The following is a 26,152-nucleotide window of genomic DNA, read 5'->3' as shown; positions in this document are numbered from 1 at the left end:
TACTACTGTATTTCCCTCCACCCTATTCCTTCCCACTCTCATTTTTTCTATTCTCTCTCTCTCTCCATTCACCCTTTCCCTGTTCAGAAGTGTGTTGTATTTAAGTACCCTATCCCATGATCTTCCCACTCTTCTATCACCTATTCTCCCCTTCTCCCCCCCCATTCCCCTTTATGCCATCCCTCTCTTCTCAATTTTCTTTAGGGTAAGATAGATTTCTATACCCTATTAAGTGTGTATGTTATTTCCTCTCTGAGCCATTTCTGTTGAGAATGAAGTCTCACTCATTCCCCCTTGCCTTCCCCTATTCCACTCCATTGTAAAAGCTTCCTCTTGACTCCTATGTGAAATATTTTAGCCCCTTGTTCCTCTCCTTTCCCTTCCTCCCAGTACTTTCCTTTATCACCCTTTGACTTCATCTTTTTACTTTATACCATTATATTTAGCTCCTTCCTGTGCCTTGTATAGACAAGGCATAAATGAGAAAGTTCATATGAGTTATCAGTGTCTTCTTCACATGCAGGAATACAAGAAGTTCAATGTCATTAAGTTCCTCATAGGGGCAGCTAGGTGGCACAGTGGATAGAGCACTGGTCCTGAAGTCAGGAAGACCTGAGTTCAAATATGACCTCAGACACTTAATAATTACTTAGCTGTGTGATCTTGGGCAAATCACTTAACCTCATTGCCTTGCAACCCCTCCCCCCAAAAAAAGTTCCTCATATTAGTCCTTCTCATCCACCCCCTCTATGGTTCACCAGAGTCCTGTACTTGGAGATCAGACTTTCTGTTCAGCTCTGGTTGTTTCAGTAGGAAAGTTTGAAAGTCCTCTGTTTCATTGAAAGTCCATATTTTCTCCTGAAAGAGGATGTTCAGTTTTGCTGGGTAGTTGATTCTCAGTTGTAAACCAAGATCTTTTGCCTTCCAGAATATCATATTCCAAGCCCTACAAGCCCTCAATGTAGATGCTGCCAGATCGTGTGTGATCCTGACTATAGAGCCATGGTAGTTGAATTGCTTGTTTCTGGCAGCTTTTAGTATTTTCTCTTTGATTTGGGAATTCTAGAATTAGGCTATAATATTCCTGGAAGTTTTTCTTTTTGGATCTCTTTCAGGAGGTGACTGATAAATTCCCTCAATTTCTATTTTACCCTCTGCTTATTAGGATCTAAGAGCAATTTTGCTGAATTATTTCTTGAAAAATGAAGTCTTGGCTCTTTTCCTGGTCATGACTTTCATATAGCCCAATAATTTTTAAATTCTCTCTTCTGGATCTATTTTCAAGGTCAGTTGTATTTCTAATGAGATATTTCACATTTTCTTCTAATTTTTGCTTTTTGGTAGTTTTATTTCTTCCTTTAGTTCCATTCTGTATTTAAAGGAGTTATGTTCTTCAGAGAACTTTTTTATCTCCTTTTCCAGCTGGCCAATTCTGCTTTTTTAAGGCATTCTTCTCCTGATTTGCCTTTTGTGTTGCTTTTTTTCCATTTGGCCTAAACTGATTTCAATATATTATTTTCTTCAGTATTTTTTGTATTTCTTTCACCAAGTTGTTGACTTGGTTTTCATGATTTATCTGCATTGTTCTCATTTCTCCTCCCTTTTCTTCTACCTCCCTTAATTGCTTTTCAAAATCTTTTTTGAGCTCATCCATAGCCTGAGCCCATTTTCTATTTCTCTTGGAGGTTTTGGGTTTCAGAAGCTTCGATTTTGTCATTTTCTAAATCTTATACGGCACCAGAGTAATTTTCTATAAGAATTGTCTTTTTCTGTTGTTTGCTCATTTCCTCACCCTATGACTGATTTACAGTACTTCCAAGGTTTTGGGGGGTTTTGGGACAATCCACAGGAATCTTAATTCCTCTAAGGTCTAATGAGTGGCTTCAGACCCTCTCCTCTGCCCTGGAGCTGTGAGGATGGGCCCTGCATGGTTATGGTATGGTAATGTGGAAGCCCAAACTGCATCCTAGATCTGAGTGTGTGCAAACAGCTGAGTCCTGCCCCAGGAAGAGCAGAGATCTCTGCATTCTTCCCCTGCCCCCTTACTGTCTATGTGCTCAGAGCTCTGGATGAGCATGGTGGCTCTGCCAACTCCACTGTAGGTTCTCACCACAAGGCTGTTCTGAGGCCGGAGCTCTACTCTGTACTCACTCTGGCGTGGCAGAGTTCTCTCACCACCCCTTCTAGCTGTTCGCCGTGATTAAACCACACCCTCTGCCATGGACCCAGGTGTCCAGACTGGCTGTGGTGTGCTGTGGTTTTTTCCAACCCCTGGTCCAGGTGGAACAGATATTTCCTGGAGATCTTTCTAAGTTGTCTTGGACTGGGAAAACTCAGTCTCTTTCTGTGGGTTCTGCCCCCTTTAAGATTTTGGCTGGAGTCATAATTGGACAACTTTTGGAGTTTTGGTGTTTTTTTGACAAGGCAATGGGGTTAAGTGGCTTTCCCAAGGCCATACAGCTAGGTAATCATTAAGTGTCTGAGGCCAGATTTGAACTCAGGTATTCCTGACTCCAGGGCTGGTGCTCTATCCATTGCGCCACCTAGCCGCCCCCTACTTTTGGAGTCTTTTGGGGAATGATTTTCTGGGAATTCCTGCCTTCATGCCGCCATCTTGGCTCCACCTCCTTATCAAATATTTGTAAAAAAGTCTTTGGGCAGGGGAGGAAGAGGTTACAAATTCTTGTTAGATGTTAGGCAAGAATTTCATTTTCTAAAATACAGACCTTTGAAATTCAGAACATTTTAATTCTACAAAAGTGAGACACCTAGTTATTGGAAAGACACTTGAAAGTAAAAATATTTACCTCAACTTTACTTTGATACTTTGTGTGCCTTCTTTGTGTAATTATGTTTGTTTCCTTTTTTGTCTCTCCTAAGTGTTGTGTGGAAGGGTCATGCCTGTGCTTGGTGACTGCTGTGATCATTTCCTCTCTACCCTTAACTTTCAGTTGCTCTTTCAGTTACTTGTAAAGTACACAAAGCAACTTTAAAAGAATTTCTGAGTTCTTCTGGTGCTATATTACAATAGCATTATTTCCTAGTGCTGTATCTAATGAACTGACTATTCATTTGTCTTCATACCATGGTATAACTTGAAACCTTTTTTTTTCTTTTAAAGAGTAAATCATGTTGCCGAAGAATGCAAAATCAGTAAATTGGAATAAGATTTTTTTACTCTGTAACTTTGAGTGACCACAGTTGTAGAAAATCACCTGTGGAATCCTGTGTCTTCTGTTATCATGCTTTCAGTGTACCTGATTCACATGGAAAGCATTTTTGTAAAAAAATACTTTTGAGGTGAGAAAGCAGTCGAGTTCATGTTGTGGACCTCTTGTGTTAGCTTCCTCTTATATAAGGCCAAAGGGTTATCTTTTCCATTCTTTTGTCATCTTCCTGTCCCATTTGTAACAAGCAGAGCCCATTTGTTTTTCTTTGTACACAGGACCTAGCATTGTGCTTAGCACTTAGTAGGTCCTTAATAAATATTTGGCAAATTGCGCCACCTTGGAAATTGATGTCTCAGTGTTTTTAAAAGTGTATCCACCCAGGCCTGGCCAGGCCACTCTTTTGGACTTCATCCTCAGTATCATTACCACTTTGTGACATGGTTGATCTGGGATCAAAGTGGTACGTTGCAAAGTTGTGTTATTGCTAATGAGAGTAGTTCACTGTAAGACAACATAGGCAATACTTGTCACTTTTAGTACAGACATGAAAGCAGGAGTGATACCTCTATTCTCTTAGTAATCTCCAGAAAATCTTTTAATCTTCTTTTATGGTCATCTCTTGTTCTCCCTTTTTTTTTCTTTTTTTTTTTTAGGTTTTTGCAAGTCAAATGGGGTAAAGTGGCTTGCTCAAGGCCACACAGCTAGGTAAATATTAAGTGTTTGAGACCGGATTTGAACCCAGGTACTCCTGACTCCAGGGCCAGTGCTTTATCCACTGTGCCACCTAGCTGCCCCTTATTCTCCCTTTTTATATATGAGCTGTTGCATAGTCCATGCAGTACCTTTTTAAAATTATTTCTTAGATACATCTTGTCTTCTCTCTTCCCATTACCACTAGTATAGTTCTATTCTTATCTATTCAAGACAGCTTCCTAAATAGCTGCTCAGTTTTCAGTCTCTTTTTCTATACCTAATATATGACAGAATAATCATTCTAAAACAACTTTTATTCAGCAACCTTTCATGAGGAATTACTTATCGCATGGTATACTAAGTCCCTTCATGATCTGGCCCAATTTAGCCTTTCAAGCTTTATGGGTTTTCACTCAGGCATCTCTTCACCATCTTCCACAACAACATTGTAATGCCAACCTCTTTTCCTTTGCTAATGTTACTTCTACATCCTAAAATGTTTTCTCTCCTCTTTGCTTACCCTTTAAGACTCAGCTTAATTTTCCATCTCTTCTGTGAGGCCTTCTCCAAACTGTCACTCAAGGTCACCTTTCATCTATTGTTTTTACTATACCTGTGGCACTTGATTACATGTTGGGTTTTTTTCATCTATCACAGATTTATGAGTGGGAATTCTCTTTACAACCTTAAGGTTGTAAATTCTTATAATTCAAAAGTAATGTCTTCTGTTTCACTTGTAACTGTCATAATTCTCAGCAGAGATCACTTAAAAGCTCAGTAAATTACTAGTCATATTATTTTTCTTAAAAGGAAAACTTTCTCATTCCTTATGCTATGTCATTAAGCTCTTTGAACACAAGGACTATTTCTTGGGTTTTTTTTCCCTTCTTAGCAATCAGTCCAGTCAATCATCATTTATTGAACTCTTAGTATATTCCAGACACTAAATGAAGCTCTGGGAATACAAAGAAAGCTAAAAAAGAATCTTCTTCCTTCAGAAGCTCACTTTCTAATAGGGAGGAAAACATGGCAATAACTTGGTACCATGAAAATATAAACACAGTAAGGTAGGAGGTAGTCACAGAGAGGAACACATTAGGGGGCGGGGAGAGAGGGCTGTTGTGCAAAGGCTTCTTAGAGAAGGTGGAACTTCTATAGACTTAATCTGGAAAGGGAAGAAGCTGAGGAGAGGGGTAAGGCCCTAGTAGACAGAAGATGGAATGACTTGTTTAAGGGAGGGAACTGGATCCTAGACTCCAGGTAGAGACCTGAAAAACAAGAAGGGGTCAGGTGATAAAGAACTTCAGAGGTCAAATAGAGGATCTTCCCTTTGATCCTGGAGAGTGATAGCAAGCCAGGGAGTGGTGAACATTCTCAGATCTACACTTGAGAAAAATCTTGATAACTGAGTGCACAGTGGATTGGAATAGCGGAGACCTGAGGTGGCAAGACTTATAAGAAGACTCTCACTAAAATTTGTAGAGTGCTTTCATTTTTACAGAGCACTCTACTCCTTATGTTCTTAGTGATGTTTATGTGAACTAACAGACAGCTGATGATGGAGGCTTGGAATTCAGGAGAATTTTGGGGGCTGGAGATCTGAGAATCATCTATGTAGAGACAAGGAGTGACTGAGATCATCAAGTGACAAGACCTAGCAGGGGAAGGAGACCTGTGATCAGACTGTTGGAGAGCCTCCCTTAAGGTTGTTTTCAAGGTTGTCCCTGATGTTATGTCCTATTAGATCTCAGGAACCCATCTCATAGCAGGCAGAAAAATAGGAAACTAGGTGAGGATATCTGTGGAAGAAGTTTTATTCCCAGCAGCTGACTTGATGCTGGTGGTGATCCTCAGACCATAACTAGACAGGACCTGCCTGGGCACTTGGAAAAGGATACTTAATATTATTTTATTTTTCTCAATTACAATGGTTTTTAGCATTCATCTTTTTGTAAGGTTCTTCATTTTTCTACTTCCCTTCCCCATGACAAGATGACAAGTGGTGGCTTAATAAAGGTTTATTATTTTTTTCTTAAGTTTAACTTCATTTCATGTTTAAGCATATTTGTCTACATTATGAAACTGGATATATCACCTCCTCCATTCTTCACCCTCCCCCCCCAAAAAAAATCTGATTTCTTAAGTAATGAAAGGAGATAGGCTTTGAATGATGACTGATTGATGGGCTTTCACTTTAAAGCACTCTGATGGCTAGAATCCTAGGGTTAGAAGACTCAGCACATTGCTTTGATTATAAACCGGCTATCATGCTCAAGTGTGTAGCTCTAGACCCTTTGTTTGTTCCTTGTTAAAATGAGGAACATGAATTAAGCAGCTTCATTGTGTCAGGCTCACCTTGGGGTACTCATTCTACCCCTGACAGTATGTACTTCACTTCTCCTTCCTGATTTGACTGGTCTTAAGAAAAGGAGTCATGGTGCTCCTAGCCTGCATTTCTCCTCTTTGCCCAGCACCACATATTTCAATGTTCTGATAGTCCAGAAGAGCATGACTGCTGCAGACCAGCCATCAGCTCGTTCTTCCTCCTTCCCTGAATCCCACATCTCTCCTTTCAGCCACTGCCACTATACTGGAGTATCACCCCCGTGCTCCAGGCTCCCAATTCCTCAGCCTCCTTAAGTCCCCTCGCCAGTTCCTTTCTTAATCCTCTTCTACATGTCCTGCTGCACAGATGAAAAATTCCTGACATTCCTTTGCTAAACCATCATGGGTAGGGGGGCATTTATGCAGCACCTACCACATTCAGGGAGCTCTTGTTAAGCAAGAGCTGATAAAGTAATGGAGGAGCAGCAGGAATATAGTGTAGAAATAAGTAATTCTTTAGATAGGATAAGTAGGCAATGATGAACATAGGGAAGATACTAGAATCTCATGTCTTGTAGAAGGTGGGATGTTAGTTGAGCTTTGAAGGAAGCTTCAGGAGGGAAAAATCTCCAGGCCTGTTTGCTAAGCAGTTAAAAGACTTAGAGGGAAAGTAGTAGGTAGACAGTTGATCAAATAGGGATTTGTTCTGTGTATTCATGTATGGCCATATTGCCCCCATGTCTGCTTATGCCACGCTGTTTCCTGATAATGCAAGTTTCTTATCAGAAGGGATGGTTTCATTCAATTTATTTGTATTTCCAGGTGGTAGCACAGTGCTTGACCTGTGTTAGTTGCTTAATAAATAGTTGTTGATTGATCAATTGAGAAAAAGACTTATCCATACATCAAATACACACAAAGTACTTATAGAAGGGAGTAACAGCTGCAGGTAGGAGATCACATTTGAACTTGGTTTTGAATTAATCAAGGGATTCTTGTTGGAGCAGTTAGGTGGCCCAGAAGATGGAGTACCAGCCTGGAGTCAGGAAGATTCACAGACGTTTACTTAACTGTTCAACTCTGGGAAAGTCACTTAATCCTGATTGCCTCAGGTACCTACCTCATCTGTAAAATGAGCTGGAGAAAGAGATGGCAAACCACTCCAGTATTTCTGCCAAGAATACCCCAAATGAGTTGGCCATGTCTTAAAAACACTCCCCCAAAAGACACAAACTGAACTGATGGGTTCTGTAGTGAAAGTGAAAAGGGAGTGAATTGCAGACATTGGTGATATGGGTAAAAATAAGGTGACCAGCATGTATTTAACCTGCTGTATGCCAGCCACTGTGCTGAGTGTGCTACAAATGACAAGGCATGGAGATGAAAGAGAGTGTGTGATTATGAGATGAGAGAATATGTGAATGGCAATAACATGTAATTAGTTTAGAAGCCCATATATGAAGTATTTTACATAGCCAAGATTGTATTTGTTCTCAGAGTTTATAAATCACTAAATGGTATAACCCATAAATTCATATAATTTTTAGATTTAAAAAATCACATGGAATTTTTATCAAGAGTGTCATCTAGATGCACATGGATTTTTTCCCCCGATACATTGTTACTTTCCAATTTAAGTTTTTAAAAGCTCCTAGAGACAGGATGTTATTCAACTCCTACAGTTCACAGTACTATTTAACCATATAATATCTTATAATACAAATGTTAACATGATACTGGGGAAGGGGGCAGGGAAAATTTTGTTGGATGTAGTTTGAAAATCTGTATTTGAATCCCTAACTCTGATTCTTACCAAACCTCTCTGAGTGTAGAGCATAAAATTTTTAAAGAGACTTTTCACAGCATTTGAAGCTTCTTTATTTTTCTTTGCTCAGTGTTCTTCATCATTTCTATATTCAATCCCATAATATTCTGTATTTGAAGATGGCTATTTTGCATCATAGTTTCCTCTTCCTTAGACTAAACAATTCTATCTTCCCTAATATAGTGTCATTTACCCTCCCCCATAGTATCCTGATTGTTACTTTTTATGGATGTAGACCTAGTACATAATGAATTCTAAACCCAGTCATTTTTAATTAATAGTTGCTTATTGGAACACATAATACTAACTCCAGGATGTTCTGTTTAGTGCTACAATTTTAAAATAGAGATGTGTCTTAGATATTTAATATATAAATTGCATAAGTCCCAGTCAAGATTTATGTTGATGTCTGTGTGATGACCATATATTTATGCCAGTATGATCATATTGGGTACAACTTGGTAAACTTCTCTAGGATTTTATTCCATGCTTCTTTTCTTCCCTTTCCACATTCCACAGAATTTTAATAGCTACTTTTTCCTTAATCATGTATTCACATAGTTCATTGTATTTAACCTGGTCTGATTTCTGAACCAGCTGCTAGTCATTTTGATTTTACATTGTGTTACATGTGATTCATCCTCACATTTCTGAGGTCTGTGTATGATATCAGTATGTATTGATTCAAGTTTGATATAAGTTTGTTTACTGACATCTGAGAATGTGGAAGGCAAGGCTAGTTTGTGACTTGACATCTGCTCAGGCAGACAATGAAAGCTATTTGTTCTCTTATTTTTCTTTTAATTGGTAGTGTGGGAACAATAACAATGATTCCATCTCTTCAGACATAGCATTTAGCAAGCAGTCTGCAAATAATTTTGCTGGAAAGTGCATTCTCCTGCAGCAAGATGGATAAGTTATACTGCTAATACCTCTCCCTGCCCCCAAAATAATATTTTACTGAAGGTAGAGTTTATATTAAAACAATTTGTTTATCTGATAACTTATTTGCTTATAGATTTAGAACTAGAAATGGTCTTTTTAAGTTATCACTTTTGCCTTCATTTTACATATGAAGAAATTTATCCAGTTAAAACAAGTGAAAAAAAGACTAAAATCATTCCCATTGAGGTTGAGTAGATAGTTGATGTCAGAAGCTAAGTCACTGTTTGGTAGTCCTTCTTGTGTTTTATGGCAAACGTTCTTCAGATAATTGAATCATAGATTTCAAGAGGAATGAATACTTAGGCATAATCTAGTCCCATTTCCTTTTCACGGATCCTTTTTGTATTTGACACATTTATGAATTATAGGAAAATCTTTTCTATTTTTTTGCAATAGTAAAAAAGCATAGCATAAATAGCATAAAAAGTCAAACTCAGGGCAGCTAGGTGGTACAGTGAACAAAGAACCTACCCTGGAGTTAGGAGGACCTGAATTCAAATTCAGTCTCAGATGTTTCATAATTACCTAGCAGTGTGACCTTGGGCAAGTCACTTAACTCCATTGCCAAAGCAAGAGTCAAAACAATTAAAATAAAAAAGTTGATCTCAGAGAATTATTTCAGTGAAAAATTAGCAAATAAAAAATTAGACATTTTTATCTATTAGTTCTTCCTTTTTATGTATTAGGACAGGGTGGGCAGTTTTGTTTTTTTTCCATTCTGAAGAGAATTCATAACAAAATCTTGATTTTATTGAGCATTTCAGAGCAGAATGACCCTTTCTCTATTTGTTGATGCACCAGTTCAACACCTTAATAGTGCAGATCAGCAACTATTTAATAACTTAGTCTTGAAGAGTGAAGAGTTTCCTAAGCCTTTGGAATTTTTAAGTGCTTTATTATGAGTAACTCCCAGTTGATGTAAAATGTTGACCTAAATCCAAGGCGCCCTTCTTTCCTTTTTAACTCAGTTTCTATACAATTTTATAATAAACTAACCATTCTTGACTGTATTTCTGAACATTTTTTTTCAATTGACATTTTGTTTTATTTTTCCAGTTACATCCAAAGGTAGTTTTTAGCTCTCAACCATTTGTAAATTTGAGTTCCACATTTTTCTGCCATCTTCCCGTCCCTTCTCCCTCCCCAGACAGTGAGCAATCTGTTAAAAGTTGTACATGAAGATATTTCCATATTAGTCATGTTGTGAAAGAGAAATTAGAATTAAAGGGAAAGAAAAAGCCAGGGGAAAGAAAGGAAAAGCATAAAAGAAGTTTTTTTAAAAAAATGAAAAAGGGGTGGGTAGGTGGTGCAGTGGATAGAGCACTGACACTGGAATCAGGAGGATCTGAGTTCAAATCCAGCCTCAGACACTTAATTACCTACCTGTGTGGCCTTGGGCAAATCACAGCCCCAATTACCTGGGGTTATTACCATAACCTTAAAAAAAAAGTGTTTAGTATGCTTTACTCTACATCCAGACGCCATAGTTTTCTTTTTATTCCTCTGGATGTTGTTGGCATTGTCCAAAGCAGTCTTTCATGATTGTCCTTGATCTCTGAATTTCTAAGAGGAGCTGTATCCATCATAGTAGATCATCTCACAGTGTTGGTTTTTTTTGTAATTTATTGTTACTTTATTTTATTTTTAACATTTAATATTTATTCTCATTTTGTACAAATAACATTTTTATACATTAATAAAATATTCTTGTTTAAGAGTAAACAAAATACCCCCTCCCCCCAAAAAAAAACATAGACTCGCTTGAGCAATAAAGTCAAGGGGAGAGAAAAGATCAAAATAAAAAAATAATAGTAATAATTGTAGGTATGGCCAGGTGGTGCAATGGATGGAGCACCAGTCCTGGAGCCAGGAGCGCCTGAGCCCATATCTGGCCCCATACACCCAACAATCACCCAGTCGTGTGACATGCAAGCCACCCAATCCCCCACTGCCAAGGCAAAACCAAAAAAAGAAAAATAAGACCCAAAATAAAATAAAATAGTAATAATAGTAGGGGTGGCTGGGTGGTGGACAGAGCATTGGCCCTTGAGCCACCCGGGTCCAAATCCGGCCTCAGACACCCAACGATCACCCTGGTATATGGCCCCAGGCAGACCACCCAGCCCCATTTTCCCTGTACCCCCCCCAAAAATAATAATAATATTAAAAAATGTGCTTCAGTCTTTGTTCTAACACCAATAACTCTGTTGTGCGTGGATCACATTCTTTATGATTAGTCCATGGCAAAAATTACTTCCATATTTTTCCACCGTTGCCATTGCTGATTGCAACTCCTTCCTTTGGTATTTCTCCACTACCATGTACTATATTTTCTCTCTCCTTTCACTCTGACTCTGCTGTAGGGTCGCTGAGTGGCACAGCAGACAGATCCCTGGCCCTGGGTCCAAGAAGCCCTGAGTCCCCATACCACCCCTTAGGCCCAGAATCCACCTGGCCCTATGGTCCTGGGCAGGCCATCCAATCCCAGCCCCTTGCAATAAGTAAAAAAGAAAATGTGTTATATGTGACCACTCTTCTCCCATGGTCCATCCTCTCCTCCATCACTCACATCACCCCCCTTCCCCCTTGTCCCCCTTCTCTCCTCCTTACTCCAGATGTCTATACCCCATTGAGTATATATGCTGTTTCCTCTCCTAGCTACCTCTGATGAAAGCGAAGATTCCCTCATTCCTTCTTGCCTTCCCCCCTTCCATATCATTGCAATAGCTCATTGTAATAAAGAAAAATCTTATTATGTGAAATATCTTGGCCTATTCCCCCTCTCCTTTTTCTTTCTCCCATTATCACAGTGTTGTTGTTAATGTTCTTTTGGCACTGCTCCTTTCACTCAGCATCAGTTTATGCAGGTCTTTCCAGCCTTCTCTAAAGTTTGATCACTTGTGATTTCTTACACAATAATAGTACTTCATAGCATTCATATACCATAACTTTTTCAGTTATTCCCCAGTTGATGTGCATCCCCTCAATTTCTAATCCTTTGTAACTTCAAAAAGTGATACTGTAAATATTTTTGAACATGTGAGACTTCCTGTTTTTTATGATTTCTTTGGGATACAGACCTCAAATTGTTATCACTGGATCAAAGAGTGTGATTAGTTTTATTGCCCTCTGGGCATAGTTCCAGATTGCTCTCCAGAATGACTGGATCAGTCATAAACTTCTTTAAGATAGAAGCATTGTTCAGCTATAAACATGACTAACTTTTTTCGTAGTCCAATCACCAATTTAAACTTAATTTTGTCTTGGCTGATGCAAAATTAACTGATCCCTAGTTGCTAGTATTTCTTATATAAAATATATACTTAGAAAATCTATTTTCATGGCAATTATTAAGAAGTACTTATAAGTGATTTTCTCCTTAAATTAGGCAGTTAGTTGGCACAGTGGACTTGAGCTGGACCTTGAGCTAGGAAGACCAGAGTTCAAATCAAGCCTCATATACTTAGTAGCTATGTGACCATGAAGTCATTTAACCTTGATTGCCTGTTCATCTATAAAATATCTTAATTGTAAAAATCAAATGAGATGAAAGCTACAGTGCCTGGTGCATTAAAGGACTACATAGATGTGGGTAAATATGATGATGACAGTGGGTAATCCTTCAGTCAATCCACCAGGATTGCATGCTTACCTATTTGTTAAGCATCACTCAGTGATCTCTAGCCACTGACACTTGGCTAGACATCTGGTGATGTCCATAATATTTTGTTGATGAGTCCTGAGGGAGGGATAGTAATTAGCTTTAAACTGATCTTTATTAATCAGATTTGTCATCCTCTGATTTCTTTTATAGAATTTTTTTTTAGGTCTTTTGTTTTTGTTTTTTTGTTTTGCAAGGCAAATGGGGTTAAATGGCTTGCCCAAGGCCACACAAGCTAGGTAATTATTAAGTGTCTGAGACCTGATTTGAACCCAGGTACTCCTGACTCCAGTGCTGATGCTTTATCCACTGCCACCTAGCCGCCCCTATAGAAGAATATTTTTATATTTTTTTGTTTCACTTTTTAGATGTCAAGATTCTCTTCAGTGTTTGATCTTTCACTGAATGTATGGTAATATTTTGAAGAAAGATTTTTTTATACTTACTGAGATTTTTTTTAATTGCAGAATTGTAGTGGGGATGGGAGGAGGGAAGTAAGATTGGGGGGAAATTGTAAAACTCAAATAATATCTTCAATAAAAAACAATATAAAAAGTATATAGGAAGGGGAAAAGATTGTTGAATTGTTTTAACCGATGTAAATGTTGAGATCTGCATATCAGAAGATAAAATGGGTCTCTATTTTAGTAGCCAAATAATGCCTGAAACACTTTGCCTAAATCTTTTGAATCATTTAGAGACATTTGCTTTTTACGAAGAATGTGCAGTGAATTCCCAAATAGGAAGCCACTTTTTCTTTTAGAAGTTATCAGAGCACATGTTTCATTAATAACTTCTAATGGAGCCATTGTTTGGTTTATTTTGTTCGCCTGCAGATAGCTCCTTTTTTCCAGATATATTAATTTTAAATGGCTCTTTTGTGAGTTCTCTGGGCCATTAATGATCACATTTCAGCAAACAGCATTAGCTACCAAGCTCAGATGACTAGAGGCAATAATAAATGTCTGCTATGTTGTGCCAAAGCTTATCCAGTGACCCTAAATTATAAGGATATAATCTCAGCTTCATGTAGTGGTGTCTTTCCTAAACCTAGCAAAATATTTTCATCACTATTTCTGGAAAACAAATATTTATAGGGAAAAAAACTGAAGGCAAAATAAAGAAAAAGAAAATCTACCCTTCAGAAACTATTAATATATCTCAAAATCTTCATGTGTTTGAAATTTTAATCAGAAAAATTCTAGTGATTTTTTTGTCATCCATTATTGTTAAAGATTGGACCCTTTATTGTCTTAGTAATTATTAATATGTAATAAATTTCTAATGATATTTTTCATACTAACTAGTATATCTACCAACCTGTAACAAATGATATGTTTTTAAATGGATATGGGATTTGAAACCTGAGAAGATTATCCCTTTGAATATAACATGTATGTGACATAAGACAAAAATGTAACAGGTTGAATGCTTACTAGTTCTTATACTTCCCCCCCCCTTTATCATTATAGGACCTTTCTTTTTGTTAGAGATGGAAATCCAAATAAGCGGAATGTGCACAATGAAACATCTATGCACCTGCTGTGTATGGGGCCTCAGATCATGATCTCTGAGGGAGCCCTTCATCCTCGCTTGGCACGACCCTCAGAAGATGATTTCAGAAGAGCAGATTGTCTCCGGATGATCTTAAAATGGAAAGGAGCGAAACTTGACCAAGGCGAATATGAGAGAGCAGCCATTGATGCTGTTGATAACAAAAAAAACACACCTTTGCACTATGCTGCTGCCTCAGGGATGAAAACCTGTGTAGAGGTAACACTTGAGATGCTTGTGCTTCCCGTCTGTGTGGCTCAATGGGTGGCATAATTCTTGTGTGTCAACTGTTAGTGTGTTAATAGTTTTATCTGTCTTGATTGCTTTTGGAATCAGAACACCACAATCCTGCCTCTGATATTACTGGCTTGCTCGTTGTTTTAGGAAAATGACTCCCCACGCCCAAAGTGTAGTGCCAAGTACAGCCACAATGCCTAGGACATTGAGAGAGAGAAACAGATGTGCTTCTATTAGGTATTATTCCCTAGAAACCTTGACAGTGCAACCATGCTGTTATCAAACCCTGCAGACTATACATCTTTCTGTATAAACAACCAAAACCACAAAAGGATAATCTAGTTGTGACTTACTTATACACTGCCAGAAGTTACCTCTTTATTTTAAGTGTCATCAGTCTACACCTTAGTGGTGTTGCACAGCTCCTTTCCCAAATGGGTTCTGAGAGAACTTGGTCTTCTTCAGCCAGAGTGTGGACATGTATTTGCTAGGGGAAAAAAATCTCTTTGTAAATTTGAAAATGTTAAAATGCTGGGGGAGAAAATGAAAATGAAAAGCACCACCTGATCCAAGGAGTTTTCCTGCTGCCCCAGGAGACAACATTTATAAAGATTAGTAAATGCAAAGTAATGTGAAGAGAGAGAGAGCACTCACAACCCAGATGAACAGCATCATCAATTGAGTGCTCAGTCTTTGCCAGACATTGTGGTAAGGACTGAGGATACAAAGAAAGCAAAGCAAAAAATTGTACCTTCCTTCCTTCCAGCACTGTGTATTCTATTGTTAGAGACACTTCACACCACTGGGTCCATACAGATTTTTTTCAGGGTAAATTGTAGGTAGAATTAGGAAAGATTTCCCCTGAAAGAGGCACCAGAGTGTTGTGCCTTACAGGAAGCTTAGGAATCGAAGAGAAGAGGGTAACTGACAAAGGAGTGCCTTTGGTAACTCCCAGTTATGCAAGATTGAAGGTCTCATCTCATTTGATGGGTAGAGGAGATAAATCTAGGCAAAAGGATTTATAAAGAAAGTTAAGTTACAAAAGGCAAAAATTTTTTGCAGAACCGATGTCCTGGAAACAGGAAATGGAATGCTCAGTTCTAAGAAGAACAAGCTGTTCAGTTTATTTACATAAAAAAAAGGGGGAGAGTAATTCAGAGTAGCTAGAGATCCAGAGTTAAGTGCCCAGCTTAGAAGAATGTGTCTTCTATGTGAGAGATGGTGCTTGAGCTGGGAATGATGACATAGCCAGACCTGTGCTTGAGGACATGCAAGATGACCTTGAAAAGTAGATGAATTATGCAGGCTCAGACCTAGAAGAGTGGTAAGACTCTCAACAAGGGCAGTGGTTTTAGATGCCATAGGCTGGAGATAGAACAAACAAAACATTGACAACTGATTGGATGTAGGGAATAAGGACAAGTGAATAGTGGAGACCATATCTAAGGTTTGGCTTTGAGTGATGAAAAATTAGGAGATCTTAACCAATATAAATCCTGACTTCTGGAACAGGCCAAACAGAATAGGGAAAAACACAGAAGTTTGTGTCAAAGAAGCAGTTTTCATTGATCTTAAAATACAGTGATACCTCCACCCAAACTGTGACTTCATCCATTTTAGAGATTGTTATATAGCCTATTGGTGAAGGCAGATTCTTCCCCAAGGAAGCCAGTTAGATTTCCTAAAGCTATCTTGCTCTGCCTTAAAACATCTCACCTGACTCTCTTGTTCTTTCCCCTTTGTACCATAGTCAGTTCTGCAGGATTAAGGACAAGTTTAGTAAAACTTTTCATATTTTAATTATTTTTAAAATGACTCCAAATTTAACAAACAATAAATGATGAAGAATGGGGAGGATCATAACCAACATAAGTTCTCCTGACTTCTGCTGCAGACCAGAATAAAATATGAATTCTCTTTTTAGAAACTTTTATTATTTTTCTATATTTGTAGGAAACCAATAAACAAAAGAAACTTCCAAATTGTGTTGGCAACAAGTGTTGCCTTCTTTACACCACAAATCAATTGATGTGTCTTCCTGTTTTGATATAACAATACTAGTTCGTTTATAGAATTCATATAATTATGCTGACTTCTAATAAAATGTTTCATTAATTCTAGCATCTTCTTGGCTTATCCTTCATAATATGCCTCAAGTACAGTCACAGACATGCCAAATAACTATATAACAGCAGAAATATTCTTTTTCTTTTTAGTCTTTTTTTAATGATTTTATTTATTTTGAGTTTTACAATTTTCCCCCCACAGAAAGCAATTTGTCATTCTTTACATTTGTTTCCGTGTTGTACATTGATTCAGATTGAGTTTTTTTTCTAAATTAAAGGAAATAGTCCTTGAACTTTGGTCAAATTCCACTGTCTTTATCTGAATACAGTTGGTATTCTCCATTTCAGACAGTCCAAAATTGTCCCTGATTGTTGCACTGGTAGAATGAGTGAGTCTATTAAGGTTGATCATCGCCCTTGTGTTGCTGTTAGGGTGTACAGTGTTTTTCTGGTTCTGCTCATCTCACTCAGCATCAGTTCATGCAAATCCCTCCAGGTTTCCCTGAATTCCTGTCCCTTCTGGTTTCTAATAGAACAGTAGTATTCTATGACATACATATACCCACAGTTTGCTAAGCCATTCCCCAATTGATTTCCAATTCTTTGCCACCACAAACAGGGATGCTATGAATATTTTTGTACAAGTGACATTTTTACCCTTTTTCCTCATGTCTTCAGGGATGGTAAGGACTACCCAGTAGTGGTATTGCTGGACAAAGGGTATGCACATTTTGTTGGCCTTTGGGCGTAATTCCAAAAGAAATATTCTTTTTTTAAAAAAAAATTTAAATTTTTGCAAGGCACTGGAGTTAAATGACTTGCCCAAGGTTACACAGCTAAGTAAGTATTAAGTGTTGGAGGTTAGAATTTGAATTCTGACTCCAGGGCTGGTGCTCTATTTTCTGTACCATCTAGCTGACCCCTCCAGAATTCTTTTTAAAAAGATTATTGGCTTTTTCTTTGCCATTTTCAGGGTTGAAAAAGCCAATGCCTTCTCTTATGCATTGGAAAGAATGAGTCGATTTCCAATAACTGAGTTTCTTGACAAAGTACTCTCCTTAGTACTTTCTCATAGTGTTTTCTATTATAGCCAATATCCTCCCCAGCTGACTGTTGTTATGTCTTTTGCCAAATACAGTTCAGCAGGAGGGGAAAACTGCTAATTGTTTAGTCTGATTTGCAAGTATATTGCTGTGGTTTTCTTATTTGTTATAAAATTCCTCTTTTAAAAGTAGCAGATTTTAAGTGATTTTACATGACCTACATTTACCCCTGAATGCCTACCTCTGCCTCTTTCCAAAGGAACTATCTCATGTAACAATTTTTTAAGATATATTCTTAAGGGCAATAGTAATTTACTATTAAATGTTTTTTTAATTTCATTTTATGTGCGATATATAACATCAAAGACCCAGGCCTAGTTAACATGATTATAAATGCTTCAACAAATGAATAAAAAAAGCATTCTTCCCAGGCACCAGCTACAATTGATAGTACAAATACAAAAAGGAAACTGTCTACATATAAGGTATTTATTTCCTAATAGGGAAAAACAGATGATACAGGGTAATGACAGCCAGAATAAATGTTTTGGCCTTGAAAGTCACTGGGATGATGAATGGAATCAAGGAAATTGATTTTTATGCCCTTTCCAGGAATGATTGCATCGATTTGATGATTGTTCACAGAACAAGAAGTAGAAAGCAAGGTAAATTATAAATTACAAGAGAAGATAGGGTAAAAATGCTGCATTTGTTAAATGAAACACACTGTACTCTTTTTTTTTTTTTTGAGATGTTGTTTTGTCCTTCATTTTCTTTTTTAGTTGTTTGGGATTTTTTGCAGGGCAGATGGGGATAAGTGACTTGCCCAAAGCCACACAGCTAGGCAATTGGTATGTGTCTGAGGCTGGATTTGAACTCAGGTACCTGACTCCAGGGCCAGTGCTCTGTCCACTGCGCCACCTAGCCACCCCAAAATGCACTATACTCTTAAAAAATGCATATAAACAAAGTAGTTATCCATTTTGGCTAACATAATTTTTTATTATTATATGATACATGTTTCATCACAATAAGATTGTTGAAAAAGTCTAGAAAACAACTCCTCCCACAGAAATTTGATCTTGACAAGGTTCAAGATTGTCACCAAGGACAGCTCTTCTTTACCCTATAAGCTTATTCGCAAAATATTATGGAGGAAGATACTGGAAAGTTAAAAACACTATTACTTCCTAACAGAACACTAAGCAATTGAAGAGAAAATTAGCTTGAAGGGAGTTTGGCAATATGAAGCCTAAACCAAGTCATCCTAAAGATGCAAAGAAGACAAGATGTGAACCAGAAAGGAACTTTTGACATTTTTGTAAATTGGTAATGATGGTAGCATTATTATATTACTACCTGAGTAAAACTATGTTACAAAGTGATAGAGATTAGTTTATTAATAAGATGAATTTGGGTAAGAGAATTCATTGTTCTATCTATATTCAGAAGAAAATATTTAGAAGAAATATATTTATACACGCTCCCAGATCAGTGTTTTAAGTTAATCTTAGACCAGGAGATTCTAAAAGAAAAAAAATGTTTGACAGTGACCTATTTTTGAGATAAACTAAAACAGAACATTACAAAAAAAAATTTAAATCTTAAATCTTTTATATGTGACCATGAAGAGCACAGCAGTTTTCATTGTATAGATACCTACTTTTTATTTTGTGAGAAAAATATGCACAGAAGCCAATGTATTTAATTTATTTTCTTTCATTATATTTACTTGGTATGAGGGAGAATTTAAGGGATGAGGGAGAAAGCAGGTTTCTTCATTGGACAGCTAGGTCAATAGTTTTTGAACTATTTCACAACTCATTTCTTACATAAAAATGTTCAGTGTTTTTCCCTTTTTTTTAAATTTCCAATTAATATTTTTGCCTAGGCTTAGTTCCTCTCCAACAACCAAGATAATGGGAACAACTTCTGAAATTATTCTTAGTTCATTGGGAGTTCCCCAAAACCTAATCATAAATTCAGAAAGACTCCTTATAAATTCAGCCACCAGATCCTTAGTCAGTCAGGATTCTCTAGTCCTTTCACACAGATGAAACTTTGTTGATAAGCTACTTTAGAAGACAGCCTCAAGGGGCAGCTAGGTGATGCAGTGAATAGAGCACCAGCCCTGGAGTCAGGAGGACCTAGCTGTGTGACCTTGGGCAAGTCACTTAACACCACTGCCTTGTTAAAAAAATAATAATAATATAGAAGACAACCTCCCAGTGCAGCCCAGCTTCAAATCACACCCATTACTCAAGATTCACTGCCATGTACCTTTTACAAACTTAAAAATCTCATAATGTATTTTCTTCCCTTTTTGGGAGGGGGGCACAGCAATGGGGGGTTCAGTGATTTGCCCATGGGTAGTTATGAAGTGTCTGAGATCAGATTTGAACTCAGGGCCTCCTGACTGACTGGTGCTTCATCAGCTGTGCCACACCTAGCTGCCCCCATAATGTATTTTCATAAGTAAAAGTTGGATGTTGAAGTCTGCTACCACTTGTTAGTTTTGAGATGGAACCACTTAACCAAATAACCAGGTGTTGAAGAGAATATTGCAGCTGGGGTTGGCAAATAAGCAGGAGAGACTAATGCCTCTGTAGCCTCTGAAATAACTGAAAGGATTCATCTTTTAGCAAGGGGTTGTACTAAAATGACCTTTATAATTTTTTTTTTATCTCTAAGATTTTTTTAGTCACTTACCCCCTTTCTCCACTGATAACACACTAATCCAGAGGGTAACATTGTGCTGTATAGTGCAACACATTATCAACAATGAAATACCCAAGATTTAGCATTAAAGCCAACATATATGGCAAGGAAAGTAGGTAGGCTGAACCTCTAGCAAAGATTGGTTATCAGAGAAACTTTACTTCTCTTCCCTCACTATCCCTACTTAGGAAGTATTTCTTTGGGAATTTTATGGAACAATATAGATTAAAAAATGCCCAGAATGACACAACATGGAGGGGGGTGTATTGGTGATAAGAATTGCCACATGAAATGAGATCATTAATCATGCAAAGATGTGTGATAACTTTCATCTCACAGGGCATATGAATTCTTTTACCCATGGTCAGTGATTATAAAGAACAAGATATTTTCTTTAAAGTAAAATTTTAAAATAATTTCTGCTTAAATTAGTAATAATTGACCTTTTAAAAATCTTTTAATATATTCCTCATAACATACTTCATCATATTCATTTATGTTTCAAAAATCAGTATACTATGTATATGGGTGTGATTCTATGGAAACTCTTCAAGAAACTCAGTGTGATAATGTAGCACAAAAGCATATAGTGCCTCTCCTTTCCCATCTTCCTGTATGGTTTTTTTGTCTACAAGTATATCATGTCTCAAGATAGAGTTACACAAGTAGCAGACTTAAGAGACTACTTTTCAAAAGAGACTACTTTTCAATTCTGTTATCTTCTGAGAACATCTTTGGTTACATGTTAAATACTTTTGTTGTTGGACCTTATAAATTCCCTACCTTTTGACTATTTTTCACAGAGATCATTTCAGACCAATGAGTTCTGTCGGGGCTGGTCATATCATTTGTTTATTTTTATTTAGGCAACTTCTCTTTGTTATTCCTTTTTTTGGTCTTTACCTATGAAAATATTAAGTCACTGAATATGAAGGTTTGAAACTTCAGTGAAAATTTTATTTATTTTGATTTAAAAGGGAGGCAGAATGCAAAACCTAGGAACCAATCCTAGCTCTGTTCACTATCTCTTAACTTCAGTCAAGTAATTCAACATTCCTATGCCTCAGTTTCCTCATCTTTAAAATGATGCTCATACTTTTCTCACAGGGATGTTATAAGACTTAAATAAGAGGTAAATATACTTTGTAAAACCTTAAAATTCTATCTAAATCTCGCTCTCCTATAATTCTTATTTTGAGCCATACAAATAAAATATTTCGGTATCAGATATCTTCTAATGCATGAGTTATAGGTATATATGCAACATGGTAGGATAAAAAGAATGTATATACTGCAATGCTTTGCACAGGGCAAGAAAGAATCAAAGAATTAACAGCTTTTCATTTGTGAAAGTTTCATTATGTCACTGAGTGTATGTGAAGGAAAGATTAAAATGAATATAATTTGATAGGATTAAAAAGTGACACTTTTAGGGTCACCTTTCCTTTAAAAGTCTTAAGTTGGGCATTAGATATCTGTAAATCAAAGGAGGAAGGTCTAAATAGTTTGTACAATGGTCTGTTCATTATCTGTTTTCTTTGTCAGATTGAATTAGAGTTGGGAACTCAAAAGATATGGCCAGACTACGGATAGGGAGATGAATTGTGAGATGAGATATTCACAAATCAATACTGACTATATTGTCATCCTCACATAATATAAGAATCCTCCTTTTTCCTAGTTGCTAACTTAAAATTGTTTCTGCTTTTTGCTCTGCTGATTTAATCCCACCTAACATGGCAAGCACTCAATAAAGAATATCACAAAAAAAAAATTAAATTGACATCTTAGAGAGGTAATATGTAGGAGTCATTTGAAAATCAAACTTGTATGCAACCAAAATATCATCTTGTAAGAGCAGTGGTCACAATAAATACTAAGAAAAAAGAGCAAAATATGATGAACACATTATAGATAATTTCACTAACTTTATCCATATGTAATCAAAGTATTTATTGATGGTGAAAATGGAAATCTAGAAACTAGATTGAGAAAAAAGCTATGGACTGTTAAATCACTATAGCTCCGACAAAAAGTCAAAGTCTTAAGTTTACAAAGACTTTACAAAGTCTTTTTTTTTCTCCAAGCACAAAAAGTAGCCTAGATCAACAAAGGTTTAGAGTACAATTTTCAAGGTATAACAGAACAGTGGTGGAAGTAACCTGAACTCTGATTACCTTCAAAACACTGAAAAATGGTGAGAGGAAAACAAATCTAAAAGCAACTTGCAAAATCAAACCATCTAAGACTATTTTTGGGGCAAAACTGACAGACATTGACTAGAAAGGTTAACATTTTCCAGGACTTCCATAACTTTTATTTTTATCACAGTTTACAGAACCGTATTTATGTTTTTTAAGCGCTTTTAGTACCTTGTGCTCTCTGAGGGAATAAAAGTTGCATTAAAGAAGACAAAGCCAGGGGAAGCAGTTGATTCAGAATATTAAAAATACTTAGAAAGAGATGAATCTTACAGCATGTGGATTTTCTGTAGAGGTGGTAGAAAAGAATTCTATTTGGTGAGAAGTTGGGTTTGGTTTGTACTATTTCAAAGAGTGCCTACATTATTAGGGTGATATCCATTGAAGTACAAGTTTCTCAAAAGTCCTAGAACAGTTTTAAGCTAGTAAAGCTTTATAATTTGGGATTGTCTAAACTTTGCTACATGAATGACAATATTACTGTTCTGTAACAAAGTGAAGAATTCAGTAGCAGGGGAATGTATGAGCTGATGGATGCAGTATTAAATAATCAGAATCAGGAAAACTATATACCTAACTACAATGATATAAATGGAATGAATAAATTGAAAACTGACATCAAATATTAAGTAGTTATAATGACCAAGTTTTGCTTTTAGAAAGTTGTTAAAACTTGAGTTTTCCTTCCCTCTTGGCAAAAATGGAAAACTATGGGTATGGGATGTTGCATTTCCTCTGTAATACTATGAATGAATATATTAGTTGATTTTGTCCAGTTACTTTTTTCCTCTTCTTAATTTATTACAAAAAAGTTCATTGTGTAGGGAAGGTAATATTCATATATGTGATGATGACATAAAGATGATGAACACTGATAAAAATAAGATAAAAAAGAAAATGGATTAATAAAATGTGAAGTGCAGCTGCTTAATACATCAGGGGCACATTTTCACCTCTTTCTGATTTCTAAACAGGAGAGAATATGGCAAAGAACACTTTTTTTTTCTTTTTATCATTATTTTACCTTTTTTTTTTGAAATTCATCTTTTTGTTTTTTAAAAACTGTTTCCCTATCTCTTCCAGGCTGTCAGTATAGGGGCAAGGCAACTTCTGGGCTTCAGGAAACCGAAGGCAAAGCTCAGAAACTTTGATCTGCTCTCCTTCTGACTTGGACCAATTCAGTCCTTCTTAGTCACCTGATTGTTCACTGGGGCTTTCCATTAATATTAGTGATAACACATTGTATGCCTAGCAAGTTAGCTTAGCCTTATATAGCTAAGATTGCCTTTGACCTCAAGATCACCAGCCTCAGCCTCCCATTTACTTGTGTTAGGCATGAACTACCACAACCGGCAAGATAAACTTTTTTTAAATATATATTTTTTTAACTTAAGTGTACTCAGATTGAGACAGAAGTACGATAGGATGGGGAAAAAAATGCTAGAGTAAATACATTGTTTTTCTTCCTCTTTCCCTTTAATAACTTGTGATACTCATTTTTTCTCTAAAACTAGATGTTTATTTTTTTATTTTGTTCTTTAGGCTTCAAAATTTCCAATTTAATAAAAATTATTCTCTGTCATGAGTGAAATAAAAATAAAGCAGACATAGGGTTATAGACTATAAATTTGTTCTAAACTTGTATAATTTTCTAAGTATCTACTTTGTATAAGTAACTGTGCTTTGGTGATGTCGCCTTTATTCTTAACTTTCAAGGACTGTGGTGGTAAAATAACAGAAATCATTGTAATAAGAAGTCATTATCTCTTTTAGATCATTGTAATTTAAATTAGAAATTTTGTATTCTTAATACCATGAAGTGGACAGACATGTACTAGTCTGAACCTGTGAGGCTTACAAGAATCCCATGTACTAGTCTGAACCTGTGAGGCTCACAAGAATTCTTGTGAGACAGGTCCTGCAAACCAATACCCAGGTGACCCAAAAGAGACTGGGCTGTTGAAGAAGGCCTATTGAGAACTTGTGAAGAGACTGAGCTGACCTGACATTTCCAGGTCCAAACCAGTGCTTTTAGCATTTGAGCATTAAGCTATCATTACTTTTAATATCAGAAATGTAGTGAATTACCCAAATGATCCTAGTCCTGCCAAGGAATCTCCTACAAGCAGGTCCCTGCAGCTTAAGCAGTAAACCAAGCTGATTACAAAAAAATTTCCAAATACTTAGGGGAAAATCCAATGATCATTGCAGCTTTACTGGGCCAGTGTGCAGCTAAATTCTTACAGTCTCATAGAAGCTATCTCTATTATTTGACAGGATCTTTCAAACACTACAACTATTTGTTAATGCTGTACTTTCAAAAGACCTGTATTAGAGCAACTCTAATTTGTCAGTTTAGTAAAATTAGACCTCCAGTTCTCACTCCTTCCCCATACCTTGGGTATTTTAATGTTAATTGGCATCTGCAGATTTTATGTCATATATCACATACAAGTTTATCTATCCAGTATACTTGTATACAGTATGTGAAGGGATTAACCCCTGAGGAAAGAAGCCAATTGCTAGGGCCTGAAGGTTGATTTCATGGGTAGGAAGAGGGAGGTGAGACAAGACATATCTGTACCAATAAACTAGACTAGACTATGGGGGGGGGGTGGAGACAGGTTCTTCCCCAACTCCCAAAAGTCATTTCAGTCATGTCTTCATGGAAAAGATGCTGGAGTAGTTTGCCATTTCCTTCTCCGGCTCATTTTACAGATGAGGAAACTGAAGGCAAACAGGGTGATGTGACTTGCCCAGCATCACACAGATAGTGACTGAAGGTAGACTTGAGCTCAGTTTTTCCAGACTTTATTCACTGAACCACTCAACTGTCCCTAGAAGCTACACTTAATTAACACATCGAATGAGAAAAAAGATAAAGTATATGCAGTGGGTTTCCTATGGAAGCTTCTTGGATGGCTCTTTTATACCATTTATTTTGGGCTCAACTATGTTCATGATGTTGGAAATTGTTTTTAACTGTTAGTTTGTCTGCATAATGTGTATGATTACTTACATAATAAACACTTAAGAGGTTGATTTATCAGACCTTTTTAAACGACTGTTTGAATATCATTTGTATTGTTTTTACCTTCACTTAAAGTATGTAATTAATTGGTCTTACTATTTTTTTAAGCTTTTAGTAAAACATGGTGGAGACTTGTTTGCTGAGAATGAAAATAAAGATACTCCCTGTGATTGTGCTGAGAAGCAACACCACAAAGACCTAGCCCTCAATCTTGAATCTCAGATGGTTTTCTCCCGAGATCCAGATGCTGAAGACATAGAAGCTGAATATGCTGCTTTGGACAAAAGAGAGGTGATTTCTAAATAATGCATCATACAAAGAGTGATAATTTTGTTCCTTTTTAACAAGATGTTATTCTCTAGTCCAGCATTTCTAGAACTGTGTCAGATCATGATTGTGTCAGGGGCAGCTAGGTGGCGTAGTGAATAAAGCACCGGCCTTGGAGTCAGGAGTACCTGGGTTCAAATCTGGCCTCAGACACTTAATAATTACCTAGCTGTGTGGCCTTGGGCAAGCCACTTAACCCCATTTGCCTTGCAAAAAACCTTTTAAAAAAAGATCATGATTGTGTCAGTGGAAATCCTTTTATCTTTCAAAAAAATATTTCGGTTACATTTAAGTTTAGAACTGTCTCCTTTCCTTCTTCCCTATCACACACTAAAAAGACCACTGATGTAGTTATG

The 26,152-nt window shown here is 36.9% G+C and overlaps 1 protein-coding gene across 6 annotated transcripts in view; it reads left to right on the top strand.

Annotated features, from left to right (window-relative positions):
• Positions 1-26,152, top strand: part of ANKIB1 (ankyrin repeat and IBR domain containing 1) — a 131,666-nt gene that overhangs the window by 34,465 nt on the left and 71,049 nt on the right. For 4 of the 6 annotated variants that reach the window (XM_074192829.1, XM_074192826.1, XM_074192828.1 and 1 more), the window contains exons 3-4: positions 14,092-14,392; positions 25,578-25,760. In XM_074192829.1, coding sequence (XP_074048930.1) covers positions 14,092-14,392; positions 25,578-25,760 — 484 coding nt within the window. Of the gene's footprint in view, positions 1-7,195; positions 7,301-14,091; positions 14,393-25,577; positions 25,761-26,152 lie in introns of all 6 variants that reach the window. The other 2 variants (XM_074192830.1, XM_074192831.1) reach the window with 2 other exon arrangements.

Source organism: Macrotis lagotis, chromosome 7, assembly GCF_037893015.1.
Source record: "Macrotis lagotis isolate mMagLag1 chromosome 7, bilby.v1.9.chrom.fasta, whole genome shotgun sequence".
Classification (NCBI taxonomy): Eukaryota; Metazoa; Chordata; class Mammalia; order Peramelemorphia; family Peramelidae; genus Macrotis; species Macrotis lagotis.
This window is presented reverse-complemented; position numbering and strand designations above follow the sequence as displayed.